Source organism: Gallus gallus, chromosome 3 (genome assembly GCF_016699485.2).
Source record: "Gallus gallus isolate bGalGal1 chromosome 3, bGalGal1.mat.broiler.GRCg7b, whole genome shotgun sequence".
Taxonomy (NCBI): Eukaryota; Metazoa; Chordata; class Aves; order Galliformes; family Phasianidae; genus Gallus; species Gallus gallus.
In genome coordinates, this window is record NC_052534.1 from 17,528,491 (window position 1) to 17,546,037 (window position 17,547).

The window sequence follows — 17,547 nt, forward strand, 5'->3', positions numbered from 1 at the left end:
GACATGCTTCCTTGTCTGGAGTGGTCAGCAGCATCTTTTGCAAGCTTCTGCTTGCAAAATGCTCCTCTGCTCCCCATGCATGATACGCTCTTTTGTTCTGGGTCCGTGTTTTTCATTTTACTGTTTGCTTTCTGTCTCCCCTCTGCACATCTTTTGACTGTCCTCTTTTTCTAACTAGCATTGCTCCTGTTTCACCCTGCCGTCTCAGTCATGCTGGGATGTGAAACAAGTTGCTTAATTGCAGCACAGTACCCAGCAGGCAACATCCGATCCCTCCGAAGAGGTTGCTCATATTTGCCTTCCTCATTTACACTCTCAGCAGAGAGGACAAGGAGGGACACAGCACTCCTCACTCTGCTAACAAATGGTGCGTGGAAGTCATTAGAGAGGGATGCTGAGGGAAGGCTGCATCACTACGTGTGTGATTGATCTGTCTGCTGAGGTCCCAAGCTTGTGAGCTCACTTTCATTGACCCTGAATCCACAGGTGGAGGTGAGTGCTTCTCCACAAGCATACAGCCAAAGGCTATATCTTATTAGCAAAGATACAGCTAATATCTTAGGGGAGGGTCAGTGTTAGAGATGTTAAAAATACCCTCTTTTCCAAAACTGGTGAGCCCGTAGCTTCAGAAAATGGACACTGCCAGCCCAGTTCAGGGTGCACAGCAGAGCACTTCATAAGCCTGCTTCCCGGTGCTCCAGTGTGGATTTGTTATCCTCGGGATAATTGCTAGAACTAAACAGCTGCCAGTTGCTGAGCTGTCAGGTTTGTGTCTTTTTTTTTTTTTTTTTTTTTCTTAAATACCTAATTAGGCTAGATTTATTTTTAATGCGCCTTATTACCATCAGCATCTGACTTCCATCTATCCACTGCTGCGTACGGGCTGCTGTTGCCAAAGCAAGTGTCTTTCCGCAGCTTCCTCAGCCCCCCATCACTGTCCCTCCCTGTGGGAGATGGCACTTGCTATTGCCATCCCTCCTATTAATTCCACCAGGTTCTGTGCTGTTTGCCTGCCTCATTTGGTGCTCCAGTGCTAATGACTGCACAACCAGTTGTTCTTTCTTTTCTAACCACTACCATGGCTGCCTGTTGTTGATAATTCAGGGTTAATTACTTACTATAGAGCTTTACAGAACAATTTAGCTTAGCTGAGACTGTTCGTTGATGGAGACTATAAATGTCTGCAGTCTGCCACTGATATAAATGTTACTGAAGGTTGGTATGATTGGCTTTTACTGGTGTGCTGCAGCAAACAGGATGGTTAGCCCAGTGCCACAGCCAGATGCCCCTGGTGTTTTGTACAACCACTGCACCACATTTGCTTATGTATGCATTCACACTGCAGACTATGTGTAGCTCCAATACAGCTCCAGCAGTATTGAAGCCAGACGCTAACAGGACATTGTGGCAGTTGTAAAAAGTCCAGCATTTTAGTTGAGCTTATGGTTCTGCGCTGACCAGTCATATAGGCATCTTATTGGAGATAGACATAGCTACTAAAAGATTTAGGTGATAAAGGCTGAAGGAGCGGGTTTGTTCAGCCTGGAGAAGAGAAGGCTCTGGGGAGAGCTCATTGCTGCCTTCCAGAACTTGAAGGGAGCTTACAAGCAGGAGGGGGACTGACTTTTTATGCGCTCTAATAGAGATAGGGCAAGGTGGAATGGCTTTATACTAATAGAGGAGATATTTAGATTAGATGTTAGGAAGAAATTCTTTACTCAGAGGGGGTGAGGCCCTGGCACAGCTACCCAGAGAAGCTATGGGTGCTCAAGGCCAGGTTGGATGGGGCCCTGGGCAGCCTAAGCTGGTGGGGGGCTGGATGATTGATCTGTAAGTGTATAATATATATAACCCCCACTGGTGGGGGGGGGTTAGGGCTGGATGATCTGTAAGGTCCCTTCCAACCTGAGCCACTCTATGATTCTATGATAATGTTCGCTCTGTTTTATGGAAAAAGCGGGGAAAGAATTGCCAACTGCTCAGCCTAAGGCCACCCCTCTGATGCTGCGTCTCCAGTTAGCTGAACTGAGGCTATTCTGCATTCATGTAAGCCTTCACAGAGCGGTGCCATGCAATAGTCTTCAGCATGTCACCAATAGTCTTCAGCAGCTCCAGGCACTGACAGCTGCTCGCTGGGAGAGGACAGTTTCATTACACCATGTGGGACCCTGAGGCTGCAGCTGATTTCAATGAAAACAAAGCCGCTACCCTCTGAGGCACCTTTTAAATTCAGCAAAGCGTTGTCTTCATCCTCAGATGTCAAAGTATCCCAAATATACCTAATATCTCCGTGTGAAGTTACGAGTGAGAAGGTGATTAATTGTTCTCTGACCTTCAGTTTCCTCATTTAGACTGTGTCACCAAACCATATTTTATGTCACTAGGAGACAGCAGATGTAAATCAAAGATCTGCCTGCTCTAGAATAGCTAACAAGGGAGGAAATGACAGCCATCCATTAATACGGACAGATCTTCTTGAGATTTTCTGCCTTCCAAACCTGGTTTTAAAATGGGATTTCATACTCATAGGTCTCGTGTTGGTTTCCAGCACGAGGGGCATTGCCACAGTTGGCAGTTCTGGCAAGAACAACAACCTGACACTCAGTTTCATCTTCTAATTGCTTTTTTTTTCTTCCTCATAAAATTATTTTAAACTAAAAACTAGCTAAAAAAAAATAAACATAGATTTTAAACATCTTAGGTAGGGAAAGTCATGGCTGTATTTTCTCAAGAAACGAAATGCTTCTGTCACAGTTTATGGCAGAATGAGCCTCCCCATGCATCAGTGCTTTATAATTTGTTTTCCCTATTTTCTCACGTTAGATTTTTTAATCAGCAGCATACTGTATCCACGTGTTCCTCAGCTATGTGAGGCAGTGAACATTTTCAACACCGGTTCCAAAGGGACTGCCTCTGAAAACTGAGTGAGTCAAACAATTTTAAAAAATAAATAAGAAAAAAAAAAAAATGAAGTTTAGGTTCAGCCATGTTGTCATGTTGGCACTGCACATTCATTTTTCCACTCAGATTAATCGTGCCCTTGAGAAATAGGGAATCCACAGCAAGGCAGCCAGATTTCATGTTCAAAATTAGGAACCCGGGAGGAAAAATCAGCACAGAAACCCACAACATATCAGCCTCTGATTGTGTTGAAATCTCAAAGCTTAACGTGAGAAGTGTTTGTAAGTGCTTTTGCTGGAAAGAAGCAGCCTCAGCCATGTAAGTACATATTTAAACGCAGTAGAAAAGATTTGTTTACTGAATGAGAAAGGCATGCACCCCAGGGCACTGCTCAGAGAGTTGTGTGTAGTAACGCAAACTGAAAAACAAATAAAGTTCGAAGACCTTTGGTATTTGACTGGTATTCTTCTGTTTTGCAGAGTGAAGAGAGTGCTTTGTACTTTAAAAGGAGAATGAGCTGAGGCTTTAGTTGGAGAAAGAAATGAAGAACAAGTCTGTGGAGAACAGTGAGTATATGCTGAAAATGTATGGGGGAACTGCTGCCAAGCAGAGTGACAGATTTTAAATTCCAAATGTGGATAGACTTAGATGTATCTTAGATGTAGATAGAGATGCTAAACACAACTGTGATTCCAAGAAGAAAGTTGGAAATGCAAAGAGCACAGATCTGTGGTAACTCTACTTGAGATTTCTCCATCACTGTGGTCACGGAGAATTGTAGGCTGTAATTCTGTGCACATCCGTACTGAGCCTTGACCCATACAGCTCCATCAGTGCAGAGAACCCAAACCAGGGAAGTTTCAATCATCTTTATCAGGTTTAAAAGGAATGGGTGAGGTGTGAGAAACAGTGTGATGACAACCAAGTCCTTCTTTCTCCCTGTTCTCTCCACCCTTCCACCTGCTGCCTCTCCTCACTCAGCCTGGCCTTGCACAGTGTGACAGCACTGCGGGCAAGCCAGCTGGAAATCCAACAGTACTGCAAGCATAAAACACAAAATAGTCTCAAATATACAAAGTAAAGGAAAAAAAAAACAGCAACCTCTGTGGTTACTTAGAACAGCAAGCGTGCCATTTTGTGATTTCTGAAGTGATGGTTGCTTCACAAGCAGTGAGTCATAGCCTCTGCAGCCTCCCTCGTTTCCTTAGGCAGCACTTTCCATGGCAAAAACGGGTGTAGATAAGAGCAGTAATTTGGGGTTTTGCTGCTAGCACAAAATGAGCAGAAACTGCTGTCACATCGAAGCAGATGATAGGAAAAGCCGAGAGGTCATATAAATGTGGAAAACACTTCCTATCAGACAGATTGGACTCTCGGGTGTGGATGAAGTCAGAAGCAATGGGACGTCTACTGAGCTACCTCCTGCTCTAAGTTCTTCCTCCAGATACTCCTGGACAACAACCTGCTGTCAGCATGAAAGCAGCTTGCTCAGAATGGGCCCTGTGTGAGATGGAATGAGGTAAAACAGGGCTGCAACAAAGACCCCAGGACAAGGGCATCACCTGCTGTGGGACAGCAGGCTGAGTGGTGGCAGGTCACTCTGCAGGGAGGGCTGTGATGGCACCATGGCAGGTCCTGCCATTGGTACTCATCACTGGTGAGGTCTCACCTCAAGTACTGCTTTCTCTTGGGCCCCTCAATGTAAGAAAGACACCGAGGCCCTGGAGTGTGTCCAGAGAAGGGCAACAAAGCTCGTGAGGGGTCTGCAGCACAAGTCTTTTAGAGAGTAGCTGAGGGAGCTGGGACTGTTCAGTCTGGAGAAGAGGGGGGCTCTGGGGAGACCTTTTTTGCTCTCTACAACTGCCTGAAAGGAGGTTGTCGCGAGGTGGGGCTTGTCACTCAGCTAAGGAACTAATGTAAAGACAAGCAGGTGCAAAAGCATTGCTTGCCTTGCCACACTCAGGGTTTGCCAGGTGAAGTGACGTGCTGGAAGGTCATGTGCAAATGTACCTGTGCCAGGTTTTATGCTTGAACACATAGGAATCCATCCTTCTTCTTGAATCTGGGTAGATTGCTTGCTCTTGATTCTTGGTAGAAACATGAGCTACTACCAAGACTTCAGATGATTATTCTGATGCTTGCAGACATCGTTCCATGTGAAACAAACGTTTTGGACTTTTCTCTAGGATATGGTATGCTTTGCTAATAAACCACTTTGGAGATCCTAAAAAGAATAATGTTCCTGGAAGCACAAAAAGTAATTTGCTGTGCTTTTTCTTTTGCTCTCCTCGGCCTTTGTGTTTTTGAATGGCACAACATGACATGCTGCAATTCAGCTGTCATTTTCACATTTGGAGAAGTGGTCAGAAAGAAGCAACGAGGCATCCCCATTGAATATGTTGCTGTTAAGTGACAGATGTCTTGAATGCAAGAGGAGGCACGAGGCTGTCTTGGAGGTGCTGACTTTTGCATCCCAGTTGCACACAGAAACTTGGCATATTGTCAGCATGTTCAATTTTCAATTTCACGGGACATTTCTTTCGGTGTTACCAGTGGATTTTGTTTTACCTTCACGTCTCCTTTTTGTTAACGCTGCAGGAATTACTTCTTGGGTCTCTCTCTCTCTCTCTCTCTCTCTCTTTAGCAGCTGTCTTACCTGATACCACTGTGTGATTCCTGAGGTGTTTCTGTGGGTAGATACCTGAGTTTGTACAGATATGCACATGTGCACATTCACATACAAATGCTGGATACTTCAGCAACACAGGAGCCAGTGCAGGCCAGTATGCTACAGTCCAGCTGTCAGTTCATGGCAGCTTCTTTTTTGCAGAATAAGGGGAACAAAATAATGTCTGGCTGGTGGGCATTGACTGAATGAAAGTCTGCTCTGCATGGCCACGGGGGGAAGGACGTTGCAGCTCTGTCTGTCTTGCCCAGCAGTAGTACCCAAAACTGGGGTGTGCCCCATACAGGTGTGGAATTAAGGCAGCCTGGGGCTATACAGTCCACAGGCTAGACCCTGCAGCTTTAAGCATGGGAGCACATTTTTCTCTTACAACCCACCATCTGTACTTAAATTGTACCAGAACTGTGCCTAAAACACTGTCCTTTGGTGTAGTTTTGCCTTATTTTTCAGAATTCAAAGCACGGTAAGTATAGCACTAAGCTGTCTTACCAAGCTCTGAGCACACTAATTTCAACAGATGAAACCTCAGTCTGATAATCATCTTCCATTTTAAAACAAGTGGTAAAATGATAATATGGGAATTTTTAAGCTAAAGCGTAGAATGTTGAGTTATTCTAACATCAAGACTGGCAGAGCACTTTCATAAATTGATCAAACTTTGCTGATCTTTCTTTCCTTTGCTCATATTAACATAATCCTATTTCCTGATTGAACTCGGTGGTAGCCAAGGCTATAAAGACAGGAGTGAAAAAACTGCTTCTCTGAAGCCTTCAAGCTCAGTAAGAATGGAGCTCACCAACATACATCTAGCTCAAAATTGATGCTACCTGCAGCAGAAAAATATCACTTCTAGAGGCTCATTTTAGATCCTTCTATATGCATGAAGGGAAAATAATTATCTTTCAACATGCGGAGACGTATCTTGTCTTATTCTATCAGTTCTGTGGACAAAAGCATTATGTTCACTGCTCTGGTAAAACCTTTCTAAGACACAAGTAATGCTCCACTCAACAGCCCACAGCTTTTGGTTTTTAAAGCTGGACGTTTATTAAGATCCCAGACTCATCTGTTTGTTGTGAAATCCAGGTGGGGGGGAAAAAGCCACCAAATAATTCTTGATATTTAGCATGATAATTCTGAGACTCAAGGTAAAGAGACCGTATCTCATTAGCTATGCAAGCCATGTAAACGCATGCCTCCAGAAATAATGACTTCATTACAGTGTTGATCTTTTGCGGGTAGAAGCCTGCTTTAGCAGAAACCGAGAGCAATGATCATGTATTTCACCTGCTTATTGTACGTTACAGGAGAGCCCAGAGGCACAATAAGAAATACATTTGGTAAGAGACTTACGTACAAGAAATCAGTAATTTAACGCATTAATCACTAGAGTGCCGTTATAGGCCTTAATTTAGAAAGCATTATTCATTTGCCATAGATAACCTTCTGTGGCTTAGAATTTCATAGCTCGAGTTCTTTACAGCTGGCAAACATCGTTTGCACAAGCAGCACACGCAAGGGCCTGCTCTTTAGCTGGAAGCACATTTTTTTCAGTATTAAACCCACTCCATTAAACAGAAGGGAGAGCACATGTTTGGATCTTGTTTCAGTAAAGATTATATCCTGATTGCATTTTAAGGGGGGTTATAAAGATTGTAGATTATTAATATATTTTATGAGCACACTGAAAATGGAGTTGTACGCACTGGAAATGTTACAAGCACAGGTATAGAAGACATCATAGCAGGTAATAAACTGTGGCAGTAAACACCCTATTAACCTGTTGAAGTCCTTACCAAAATATGAAACAAATGACTGTTTGTTACAAAAACTGCTAACACTTATATTGGCCTTTTAGAATTGAACTTCCATTTAAGATGTGTTCTTGAAATTACTAATATCCTTAAAATTAAGTTTATTGGTGTTTAAGTTCAAGAGGCTGCACAAAATTGAGGACATGGTAAAATTCTGTGAGTGATTACTTGTAATTTTCAGTGTTTTGATGTGCATAGTAGAGAGAATATCTTCTCCTTTTTTCCTAACCCCATATGGCGACTGGGATCCCAGTCAGTTAAGCGGTGTCTGACTGAAGCTCAGCAGAACTGCAGGCAGTGGCGCCTGCAGGTGAGCCTGCTTGCTGGGTATCTCACTTACCACATGTATGTGACCTGCATAATGTGAGCTGGGAGCACGTCTCCTCTTTGAACAGACACAGCGCAGGAAGGCAGCTTTTGTTTTAGCTTCCATCATTTCTTGCAAAGGACAGAACAACACGAGATGGTTGTGCAGGTGTTCTTCTTGTAATCAAAACACAACACGCTCTGCATCATTTGGAATTACGTTGCTTCCTCTGTGAAAGAAGGCATTTGAAGATGTCAGCACAGTGCTGTGGAAAACGTGATGTGTGTATGTCAGGGGGAGTATGGGAAAGAAACAGACTGCTTAACAAACCACAGCGCTGTTTTGTTTCTTTCAGGAGCTGAAAATATGTCAGCATCTTTGATAGAACTCTGTGAATTACGTATTTTAAGCACAGAGGTTTTTAATAATTGAAAAGAAAGGGTTTAATCCAGAACCAAGATTTCACTCGTAATAGTAACGTGTGAGCATAGCTTAGAGAAATCAAACTCAATGCACCCAACTAAAAAAGTTCTACATTGGACTTCCAACCAGAACTTGGCAAGAACTTTCACAAAAGCTATTCCTGTAATGGTGTGGTTAACAAGTAGCAGTGACTGCTGCATCACCCTGAGATGAGCTTCTGTACCAAAACATACCAAATATTTTCAATAAAAGACACTCAAAACCTAAAGCTAGGAAAGGATTCCTGCTTCCCTGCTGCTTTAGACACTTTAAAAGTTTTTATTCATAGTCTGAAACCAGCTAAGGTGTCACCTAAGTTCTCTCTGGGTTCCAGGCTTGCTTCAGTAACTTCAAAATAAAACATCTCAGCCTTTTATATATGTGGATGGACAGTTAGAGGCCTATGTTAACAGGATACAAAACAAACAAAACCCCACAATACCTATATGTTTCCCACTTGTATCAACAAGCTATGATAAAGGAATGGAAACTGAAGTATCCACATAGGATACTTCCACAGGGTGAGACATGAGGTATGTGCAAACTGGGGTCAAACATGTCTAAATTCTGTCACTGACTGCTGTCACCACCTGCAAAGGGGTGGCAGGCTGGGTAGACATGAGACATGCTACATCCTTACTGTCTTCTCCAGTTTATCACAGCTGAGATCACTACTGAATATATTCAGAACTTCAGATATCCAGTTCCATCTCTTCTATTACAAATGAGAAAAGCAGGACCAAAAAGAAAATTAGTATTATATTACTTGGGCTTAAGTATCACAACCATTTCCTCAAGCCGCAAATTTGGACAGAACAGACACTTTTTAATAATCCAAATGATCTGACAGAATGTTATAGGACTTTTCCTAAGCTGTTTTATTTGGCTTTATCTAATTCCCTGTGTTCCATCTAAATGTGGTATTCCAAACTTAGCACAGTTAATTTCTAGCTACACAAGTACTGTTTTCTGTGGCTCTGGAACTATTCCTTCAGTGCCTGAATGTCTTGCAGTCTCCCTCCTGATTTAACACAAGTGGATCACAGGCAACGAAAGAGTATTTTAATGGTATTAATGCAACATGTATGTACTGTTATTTATAAGTACCTAATAGAGAAGTGACAAAAATATCAGTAATTCACAGTATAAAAGCCAGATTAGCATGAGGACAGGCACCTTGCTGCCATCTCTGACATAATCAATTCCATGTAAAGCAGAAGAGCATCAGCTAGAAATAGAGAACTTCCCAGTGAGATTTCTTTGTGGTCTGGTGGGACATCAGGGACAGAAGCAGAGGTCAGATCCTACCATGAGAAAAGAGGCTCTCGAAGGAGTGATCTGGAGGAGCAGGAGAGGAGTGCTACAACTGCTGGAAGTTAGGTGTAATGGCTGCCTTAGGCAGTTGGCTCCAAAAGAGTTTTAGAGCTGTACAACCACAGCAGAATCCAGACTCATTTAATGGGTGACTCTCAGGACATGATCCTCACTCGGCTCTGCATCTCCAGCTGTCCAGATTAGTGATGCTCTGGTTAACACAGCATACCCTGTAGATCTAACATCTTAGCAAACTCTCCTATGCAATGTAGCTGAATCCCTAGCTCACAGCTGTGGATACTGCCAAGCAGCAGTGCTCAAAAGTTATCTGGCCAATGCAAAAGATCTTTTACAAACATCTTTTCCAGAAGATGTCTTTAAATACAAAATAAAAAAAAAAAAATAAGATCAACTAGTGTAGAATTTTAAAACAAAAATTACTTTGTCCTCATGTTTTAAATCCCCTTTCATTCCTGGATACTGTATTCTTCTTCAAGAATCACTGTACCAGGTAAATAAATTGAACTACCATTCGGCCTCAGTTTCTTGGGCCCCCAGTTCAAGAAAGACGTGGAGCTTTTGGAATGAGTCTAGAGAAGGCTACAAAGGAGCTCAGAGGGCTGGAGTACTTCTCCTATGAAGACTGGCTGAAGAAGTGGGTCTTGTTCAGACTGGAGAAGAGACGGCTCTGGGGAGACCTCACTGCAGCCTTAAAGAGCGCTTACAGGCTGGAGAGGAATCGACTTTTTACATGGTCTGATAGCGAGAGGACAGAGGGAATGGCTTTAAACTAATAGACAGGAGATTTAGGTTAGATGTTAGGAAGAAATTCTTTACTGAGAGGGCAGAGTGGTCCTGGCCAGGGTGAGAAAGTGACAGAGATCACAGAACAGTTTGTGTTGGAAGGAGCCTTTAAGACAACCTCATTCCAACCCCTGCTATAGGCAGGGACACCTCCCTCTAGACCAGGTTGCTCACAGCCCCATCCAGCCTGGCCTCAAATGCTTCCAGAGAGGGGGCATCCACAGCCTCTGGGCAACCTGTGTCAAGTGCCTCACCACCCTCACAGCAAAGAATGTCTTCCTAATATCTACTCTAAATCTACCCTTTTCCAGTTTAAAGCCATTCCCTCTCGTCCTGTCACTACATGCCCTTACAAAAGTCCTTCCCCAGCTTTCCTGTGGGTCCCTTCAGGTTCTGAAAGGCTACTGTCACGTCCCCCCCCCCCAAGAGCCTTCTCCACAGACATGCCTGTCAGCATGAAAACTCGAGCACCAAGCAGCAAACACCATTCCTACATTGTTCACACCGAGGTGAGTTGACAGGACTACCATACACAGATGATATTACTCTTTGTGTGGGGGCCGGATCCCCCTCTGGACACCTAGCGGCTGATGGCAGCAAGTCAGCCAACATTTCCACCCTCGCAGCTCGCTTATCCATCGGCGCTGAACTAATTTAATTGCCGCCGTGCCTGCCTTCCACAGGTGTTCCACCACAGCCCAGCCCAGCCCGCCGCTGGGCGCACGCCTCAGCGGGAAGGCCGCCCCCTGGAGGCATTTGCTAACTGGTGCCGCATGCCCGCAGCGCCCCGGCCCGCCCCGAGAACGCCTTCCAGCCGCAGCCAGCGTAACCCGGCGCAGCCCCCCGCCGCGTGTGTGAGGGAGGAGAGAGGGGGGCCGGTGAACGGCGTTCCCGGGAGGCGCGGCCACTTTCCGGCCCGCCGTCTCCGCGCGGGGCTCGCGTAGCCGGCCGTGCCGCCCCGGGGCTGGGGGAGGTGAGTGCGGGCAGCGTGAGACACGGGGTGCGGGGCGGGCCAAGCAGCGCGATGGACGGGGCAAAGAGAGAGCTGGGCGTCCCGTGGCCACGCACCCGAGAATTACCTGTGTGTCCCGTGCTGCGGACAGCGGGTTGAGCGCTTAATCTCTACGCTCTGCTTCTCTGGGCGTGATGGCGGGCTTCACTCTGCGGCGATGTGGGGAGCAGGGCTGCTGCTGAGGGCACCTGTGGGCAGGTCGGGCCAGATGCAGATGGCCTTCTGGAGGTCCTTTGCAGCCTGTGGTCCTCCGGGTGCCGAGCTGCTCCTTCCCACCTCAGCCTAACCCATCTGAGCCGTTAGTTGCCGTTATATCCACCCCGCAGGAGATTTTGTCACCTGGGTTGCCCTTCACCTGTTTTTAAAGCAGTTATCCAGCAATTCCCCTCTGTCCGTCCCCTCCTCGAGGCTGACAAAGCTACCAGGGGAGCTTCATGTTGCATATGAGGAAATACTTCTCAGAAAGAGTGGTGAGGCGCTGGCATATTCATCCAAGGCATCCAAGGCAGGACTTGGCAAGGCCCTGCTTCACCTGCCTGGTTATCAGAGGAGTTCTCTGCCCCTTTTTTGTCACGCTCAACTGTCAGTTGTTTTGTGCACGCCCAGCGATGTCTTGGGTCTGCCAAGGCCGAGCAGTCTGCATCTAAATCTGGCTGTCACATGACTGTTTTGATGTCAGCATACTTGTAGCTCAGACTATGTCCAAATGCAGGAGAGGGTGCTGCTTTGTTTCAAAGTGCCTCGATCTGTTGTTACAGTACACCTTTAACTCTGTGACTTACTGCAAGGAGCATCCGCCCGGGTCATGGGAGAGTTCATCCAGCCTGGCTTTATGCCTGAGGGCAGATGAGACATTGTCTGCCTCCTAATTGGTGACAAGCTTTTTACCACTTCTCAGCTTCTTTCTGAAGCGCTGCTATTGTGCAACAACTTCTAGAAGCTCAACGAGTCCAAAGTAACCAGTGCTTCAGCAGTAAGTGGGTAGTTGTTGACATAGGAGGGTTTGGCACTGCACAGGAGGCTCACCAGCCACTTCATGCAGTGACTGTTTCAGGCAAGCCAGATGCTTTTCTGCCTTCTTCACTAGCTACAACTCCTGTGCACAACAGCTTTTAAGCACAGGCTTCTTTCACCTGTTCACTTGAGTTCTATTTGCTGACTTCAGCTACCAACACTTACTGCTGCTTTCTGCCTGACCACCAGTTCACTGGCATGACAGTGCTGCTTAGCTTTATTAAAAGATTAACTTTATAGGCAAGGCTGTACCAAATTCTGCCTCCGGCCTTAATAGTTGCACTTTGAATGCCTTTCTCCACTCCTTCAGGGTTTTCTGTCAAATCTCTGAGCGCTGGCCTCTCCTAAGTTAAAAAATGCAACCTCCAACCCTAGCTGTCATGCTTCATATTTACTTCTTATGATCTCTTTGATCATTCTCAGGTGAGAGTGTTAAACCTGGCTGCATCTAATTACTGTGAAAGCACCAAAAAAAAAAAAAAAAAAAAAAAAAAGGCCCTTTTGTCCCTGGGCTACACTCCCTTTGTGAAAAACACAGCCCAAAACAATAGCTATTTGTCTTCCCTAGAGCGTCTTCTAGTCTAGACCAGGTAGATATCACTTCTTAATTTTCAAAGAAAAAGAAGAAGCCAACAGGGATTCAGCAAGAACACCCGAGTGTGGATGGTTTATGCAGCTTTGAGGTGTTCCCAATGGGAAACAATCATAGCAGTGAGCTGGAAAAAATCTTTGCTGTCCTCAAGGAAGCCTTGAGAAGTTCATTTTCTCATGGTCTGGAAGAGTATTGGAAACCTTGTTGGTTCCCTTCTCAAGCCTAGTTGAGTCCCTCTCTGCCTTCATCATCCCCTTTCAGAGACAGCAGGCTGGGGCTGGCAGATGGACCAAGCAGGGTCACCAGCCCAGCACAGAAAAGCAGACTGGTGCTGCTTGGGAGGCACTAAAAGCAGTATCAGGGGCTGGGGTCTGGGGCTACAGCACTTTGTCTGTGCCTGGCCCTGCTTTGAGTGTCTCCCTCCCAAGCAGCACCAGCCTGCTTTTTGTCTATACATTCAGATTTGTTTCCCTGTCCTCCTGGAGACCACATTATTTTACAAGAGCTGTAATAACAGAAGAGTAGAGGAATCGTGGTCTTTGAAGTGTGCATGTCTGCATCTCATCATATGATCTCAGGGCATATAAAAATGAATCTAAGTGATGAACAGGAACCAGATAATTACATCCAATATGTAGCTTCTCACTACCCAAACCAGTGGCTGTTTTTTATGGCACTTGTGCTCTGTCAGGTCACAGAATGCCTTATTGCTTTAGGTCTCCCATCTGTGAAAGGAACTGCCTCAGTACTCACCTGCTTTTTAGCATGCTTTCTGATTTTAAGTTGGAAAATGCTGTATTTGGATTAAGCATCCTAGCAGATTAAGGGAGAGGCTGAGGAGGTTGGAAGAGCACATTCATTAATCATCTGATTTTTTTCTTTTTTAATTTAGATTGCAATTGGCTAGAGGGGCCTCACATGAACTGTTTGTTTACATTGCACAGCTTTTTACAAGCCCAAATGCATATATTATGATGGCTTACAGCCAGGGGAAAAGCGTGGAGTTTTATTTTTGTTTCAGTAGATTTTTTGTTTAAGTAGATTTGATCTAATAGGATAACAGTAGTGATACATATTCTCACAATAGCATATTCCCACTGCCCTTTATGTGGCTGTTCTTACTGTCTGTGATGTATCTTTTAAAATCTCTGTTATGGCCTAGATAAATGTTATAAACAAACTCCTTGTCAGCTTACATACTGTTAGATTAAAAGAAAGAGGGTGCTTTTTGAAGGTATTTGGTTTTTTTCCTAAGAAATTTTACCAAATCTCAAATACAGGTAGCCCTCCAGTCAGTGTGTATAACCAGTCCCTTAGACAGATGTCCATAAGTGATACCATAAGTGAAGAAAAACATAACATTTTAGATAAGGCTACTTTCCTTGGTCTGCACTTTCTCCAAGAAATAAAAGTGACTCACTGTTCTCTACAGAATCAGGATGTGGCTGTAGAAATACAGAGATGACAGGAAAGGAAGGCTCCTTAATTTGTGTGGCAGTAAGGGACCCAAGAATTGATGAATGAGAATGAGAAAAACAGATCAATCTATTCAGGTGAATTTCGATAGAATTCAGACAGACAAGTCCTCAAAATCTGATCCGTATGCCCTTCCTTCAGCCATCAACCTACACAGCCCCACCACGTTCTTCTGCTGCTCCCAGTATGTGCAAACCATTGCACAGAACAGCCCGGGGTGAGGAGCCCTACACAGCAGTCACATCCCCTGGGGAACCTGCATGGAACATCTCTGACAGTGCTGCAGCTCTGAATCAAGAGCAGAGCACAACATTCATGGACATTTTATTTCAAAGCGACCATGGAAAGGAGAGACCTCTGATATCATGACCCAGTTAGACCATTAAGGAAGCAGAGTATCTGGGTTCTTAGCCTTCCTCAGTCTGAGAAGCTTCAGGCTGTATCTACTAAAGACACCGCTTTAACCACAAGGCCATAGGCACGTATGTATGTCAGGTAACAGTATGTTATATCTCTCCTACTGAAACTTGGCTACTGTGAAAACAACAATGCGAGAGCTGTGAGGGCTCTCTAGGAACATCTACACAGAAACATCTCTTGATGATTGGATTTGAAACCAGAGAATAAAATCAGATCTTAGAATTTGACAGAAAGTAGAGGTACGGCTCCAGTCTGTCTAGAAACTTATTCATAGGATCTGTTGCAAACTCTGTAGCTGTGGTTAAAGGAGTATAAGACAGTCTCTGTTCAGTTAGCCTGGCTCTGGATATGTACATACAGAACTTGGATTAAGTGTATTTTGTAGACATTCACAAGCAAAACTGCAGAGTGATGGTGAAAGCAGTGTACAAATTGATTGTATGTTAAATCAGTGTAATTTCTTAATACAAACTCATCTCATTATGGATGAAAAATCAAAACGGACAATTAAATGGTCTTTGTCTCTTCTGGGTATGGAAAGGAAAGAAGAGGACTGGCCTCTATGCATTAATTTTACTGGCAAGAAATACACTGGCATTGTTTGAACCTATATTTTTTTCTTCTCTTTCCCTTGGGAGCTTTTGTGGTGCCTGTGACAGCTAGCAGTGTCTCATAGAAAGACATCAGGATAACAGCAAGTGAGATCTTACAACTCACTTTCCAGATTGCAAGACCTTTAGATATGAAGCTAAAGGAAAAAATGCCTTCCCAGCTGGCAGTAGGATTCAGGTTCATTCCCTTTGCAGACTTGCAGCAATTATAGGTGAGATTCTCAGGCACTTATCGAAAGCAGTTGGTACCATTGCACACCACTCATCTGTGATTCACTGGCCAACAGAAAATGGATGTTTTGGTGAAAGTCAGCATGAGCCATCATCTAGGAAAATTCTTCACAAGAGGCTGTCATGATCACTACAAGTTACTGATAAACATCTTTAACTATCTAAATCTTGGTGATAATTGTATCAGTGTGGTCTTCTCCAGAGCCTGTCCAGATAGCCAGCACCTCTGCTGCTTCATTCTCCAAAAGCTTTGGCTGACAATTCAAAACCACTGAAGTCAGCTGATCATTCTCCTAAGCACACACCAGGTGAACTGCCACGTGCTGGTTTATATCTGACTCAGGGGCTATGTGGCAGAAGCAGAGGAGGCTGCTGAGGAGAGTAAGCACGCTGACGACTGTGACTCAAAACCACTTCTGAAACTGAAATTTCCCTTTTGTATCACTCTTCTTAAAAGCAAGTAAGTGAACGTTCTCGGCCATCAGCACAAACAGGATACCTAACACATTATTTACCTGTGTGGGCTGCAGTGCATTTTTGTTGGGGGCATGGAAAGGGGAACGACAATTTCTTTGTGACTCTCCATGGGACAGCTTACTTCTTTCTGGCTCAAATATATTACAAAGGTCACAGTCTCAGTCTCCCTCTTCAGCTGTAGTTCAGGCCCTGCTGTCTGACAGCATACATGGATGCCCTGTTGTACAGAGCTGAGATGGACAGACACCACTGCAACATCTACTCTCAGGTACTTTTAAGTTCCCTTCCCCCCCCCCCCCCCTTTTTTTTTTTTTTTTGGTGCCAGTAAAGGTTTCTAAGTGATTTAAAACCAAGTTAACCAAAATGAGTTTTAAAATAAACTGTACAATAACAGAGGTCAGTTCCAGGCTACTCCAAGCAGCTGCATCTGCTTCCAGAGATCCACATGCATACTTCCTGGGGAGCCTGAGACCAAAGCTATAATACTTGCACTCTATACATTTGCTTGCTGTTTTTAGATCTAGATTGAATATTTGCCTTGCATTGGTGGTGGTGAATGGAGTCAAATCCAGCTGGCGACCGGTCACAAGTGGTCACGAGTGGTGTTCCCCAGGGGTTGGTGCTGGGGCCTGTCCTGTTTAATATCTTTATTGATGACCTTGATGAGGGCATTGAGTGCACCCTCAGTAAGTCTGCAGATGACATCAAGCTGGCTGGAAGTGTAGATCTGCCTGAGGGTAGCAAAGCCCTACAGAGGGATCTGGATAGGCTGGATAGCTGGGCTGAAGCCAATGGGATGGGATTCAACAAGACCAAATGCCGGGTCCTGCACTTTGGCCACAATAACCCCAGGCAACACTACAGGCTTGGGGCAGAGTGGCTGGAAGACTGTGTAGAGGAAATGGATCTGGGGGTGTTGATTGATGCTCGACTGAACATGAGCCAGCAGTGTGCCCAGGTGGCCAAAAAAGCCAATGGCATTCTGGCTTGTATCAGAAATAGTGTGGCCAGCAGGAACAGGGAAGTAATTATCCCCCTGTACTCAGCACTGGTGAGGCTGCACCTCGAGTACTGTGTCCAGTTTTGGGCCCCTCACTGCAAGAAAGACATCGAGGCCCTGGAGCATGTCCAGAGGAGGGCGACAAAGCTGGTGAGGGGTTTGGAGCACAGACCTTATGAAGAGCAGCTGAAGGAGCTGGGGTTGTTCAGTCTAGAGAAGAGGAGGCTCAGGGGAGACCTTATTTCTCTCTATAACTACCTGAAAGGAGGTTGTAGTGAGCTGGGGGTCAGCCTCTTCTCTTGTGTGACTAGTGATAGGATTAGAGGGAATGGCTTCAAGCTGCACCAGGGAAGATTCAGGCTGGACGCTAGGAAATACTACTTCTCTGAAAGTGTGGTCAGGCACTGGAATGGGCTGCCCAGAGAG

The 17,547-nt window shown here is 44.9% G+C and overlaps 1 protein-coding gene across 7 annotated transcripts in view; it reads left to right on the forward strand.

Annotated features, from left to right (window-relative positions):
- Window positions 1–317: 317 nt before the first annotated feature.
- TLR5 (toll like receptor 5) overlaps window positions 318–17,547 on the forward strand; it is a 36,685-nt gene continuing 19,455 nt past the window's right edge. For 3 of the 7 annotated variants that reach the window (XR_005858093.2, XR_005858094.2, XM_040697311.2), the window contains exon 1: window positions 11,207–16,389. Coding sequence is in view for 2 of the 7 variants with exons in the window: in XM_040697311.2 (XP_040553245.1) it covers window positions 16,334–16,389 (56 nt within the window). In the remaining 5 variants the exon portion in view is untranslated. Of the gene's footprint in view, window positions 3,220–3,380; window positions 3,468–11,206; window positions 16,390–17,547 lie in introns of those variants that run through there. The other 4 variants (XM_046939009.1, XM_046939008.1, XM_046939007.1 and 1 more) reach the window with 4 other exon arrangements.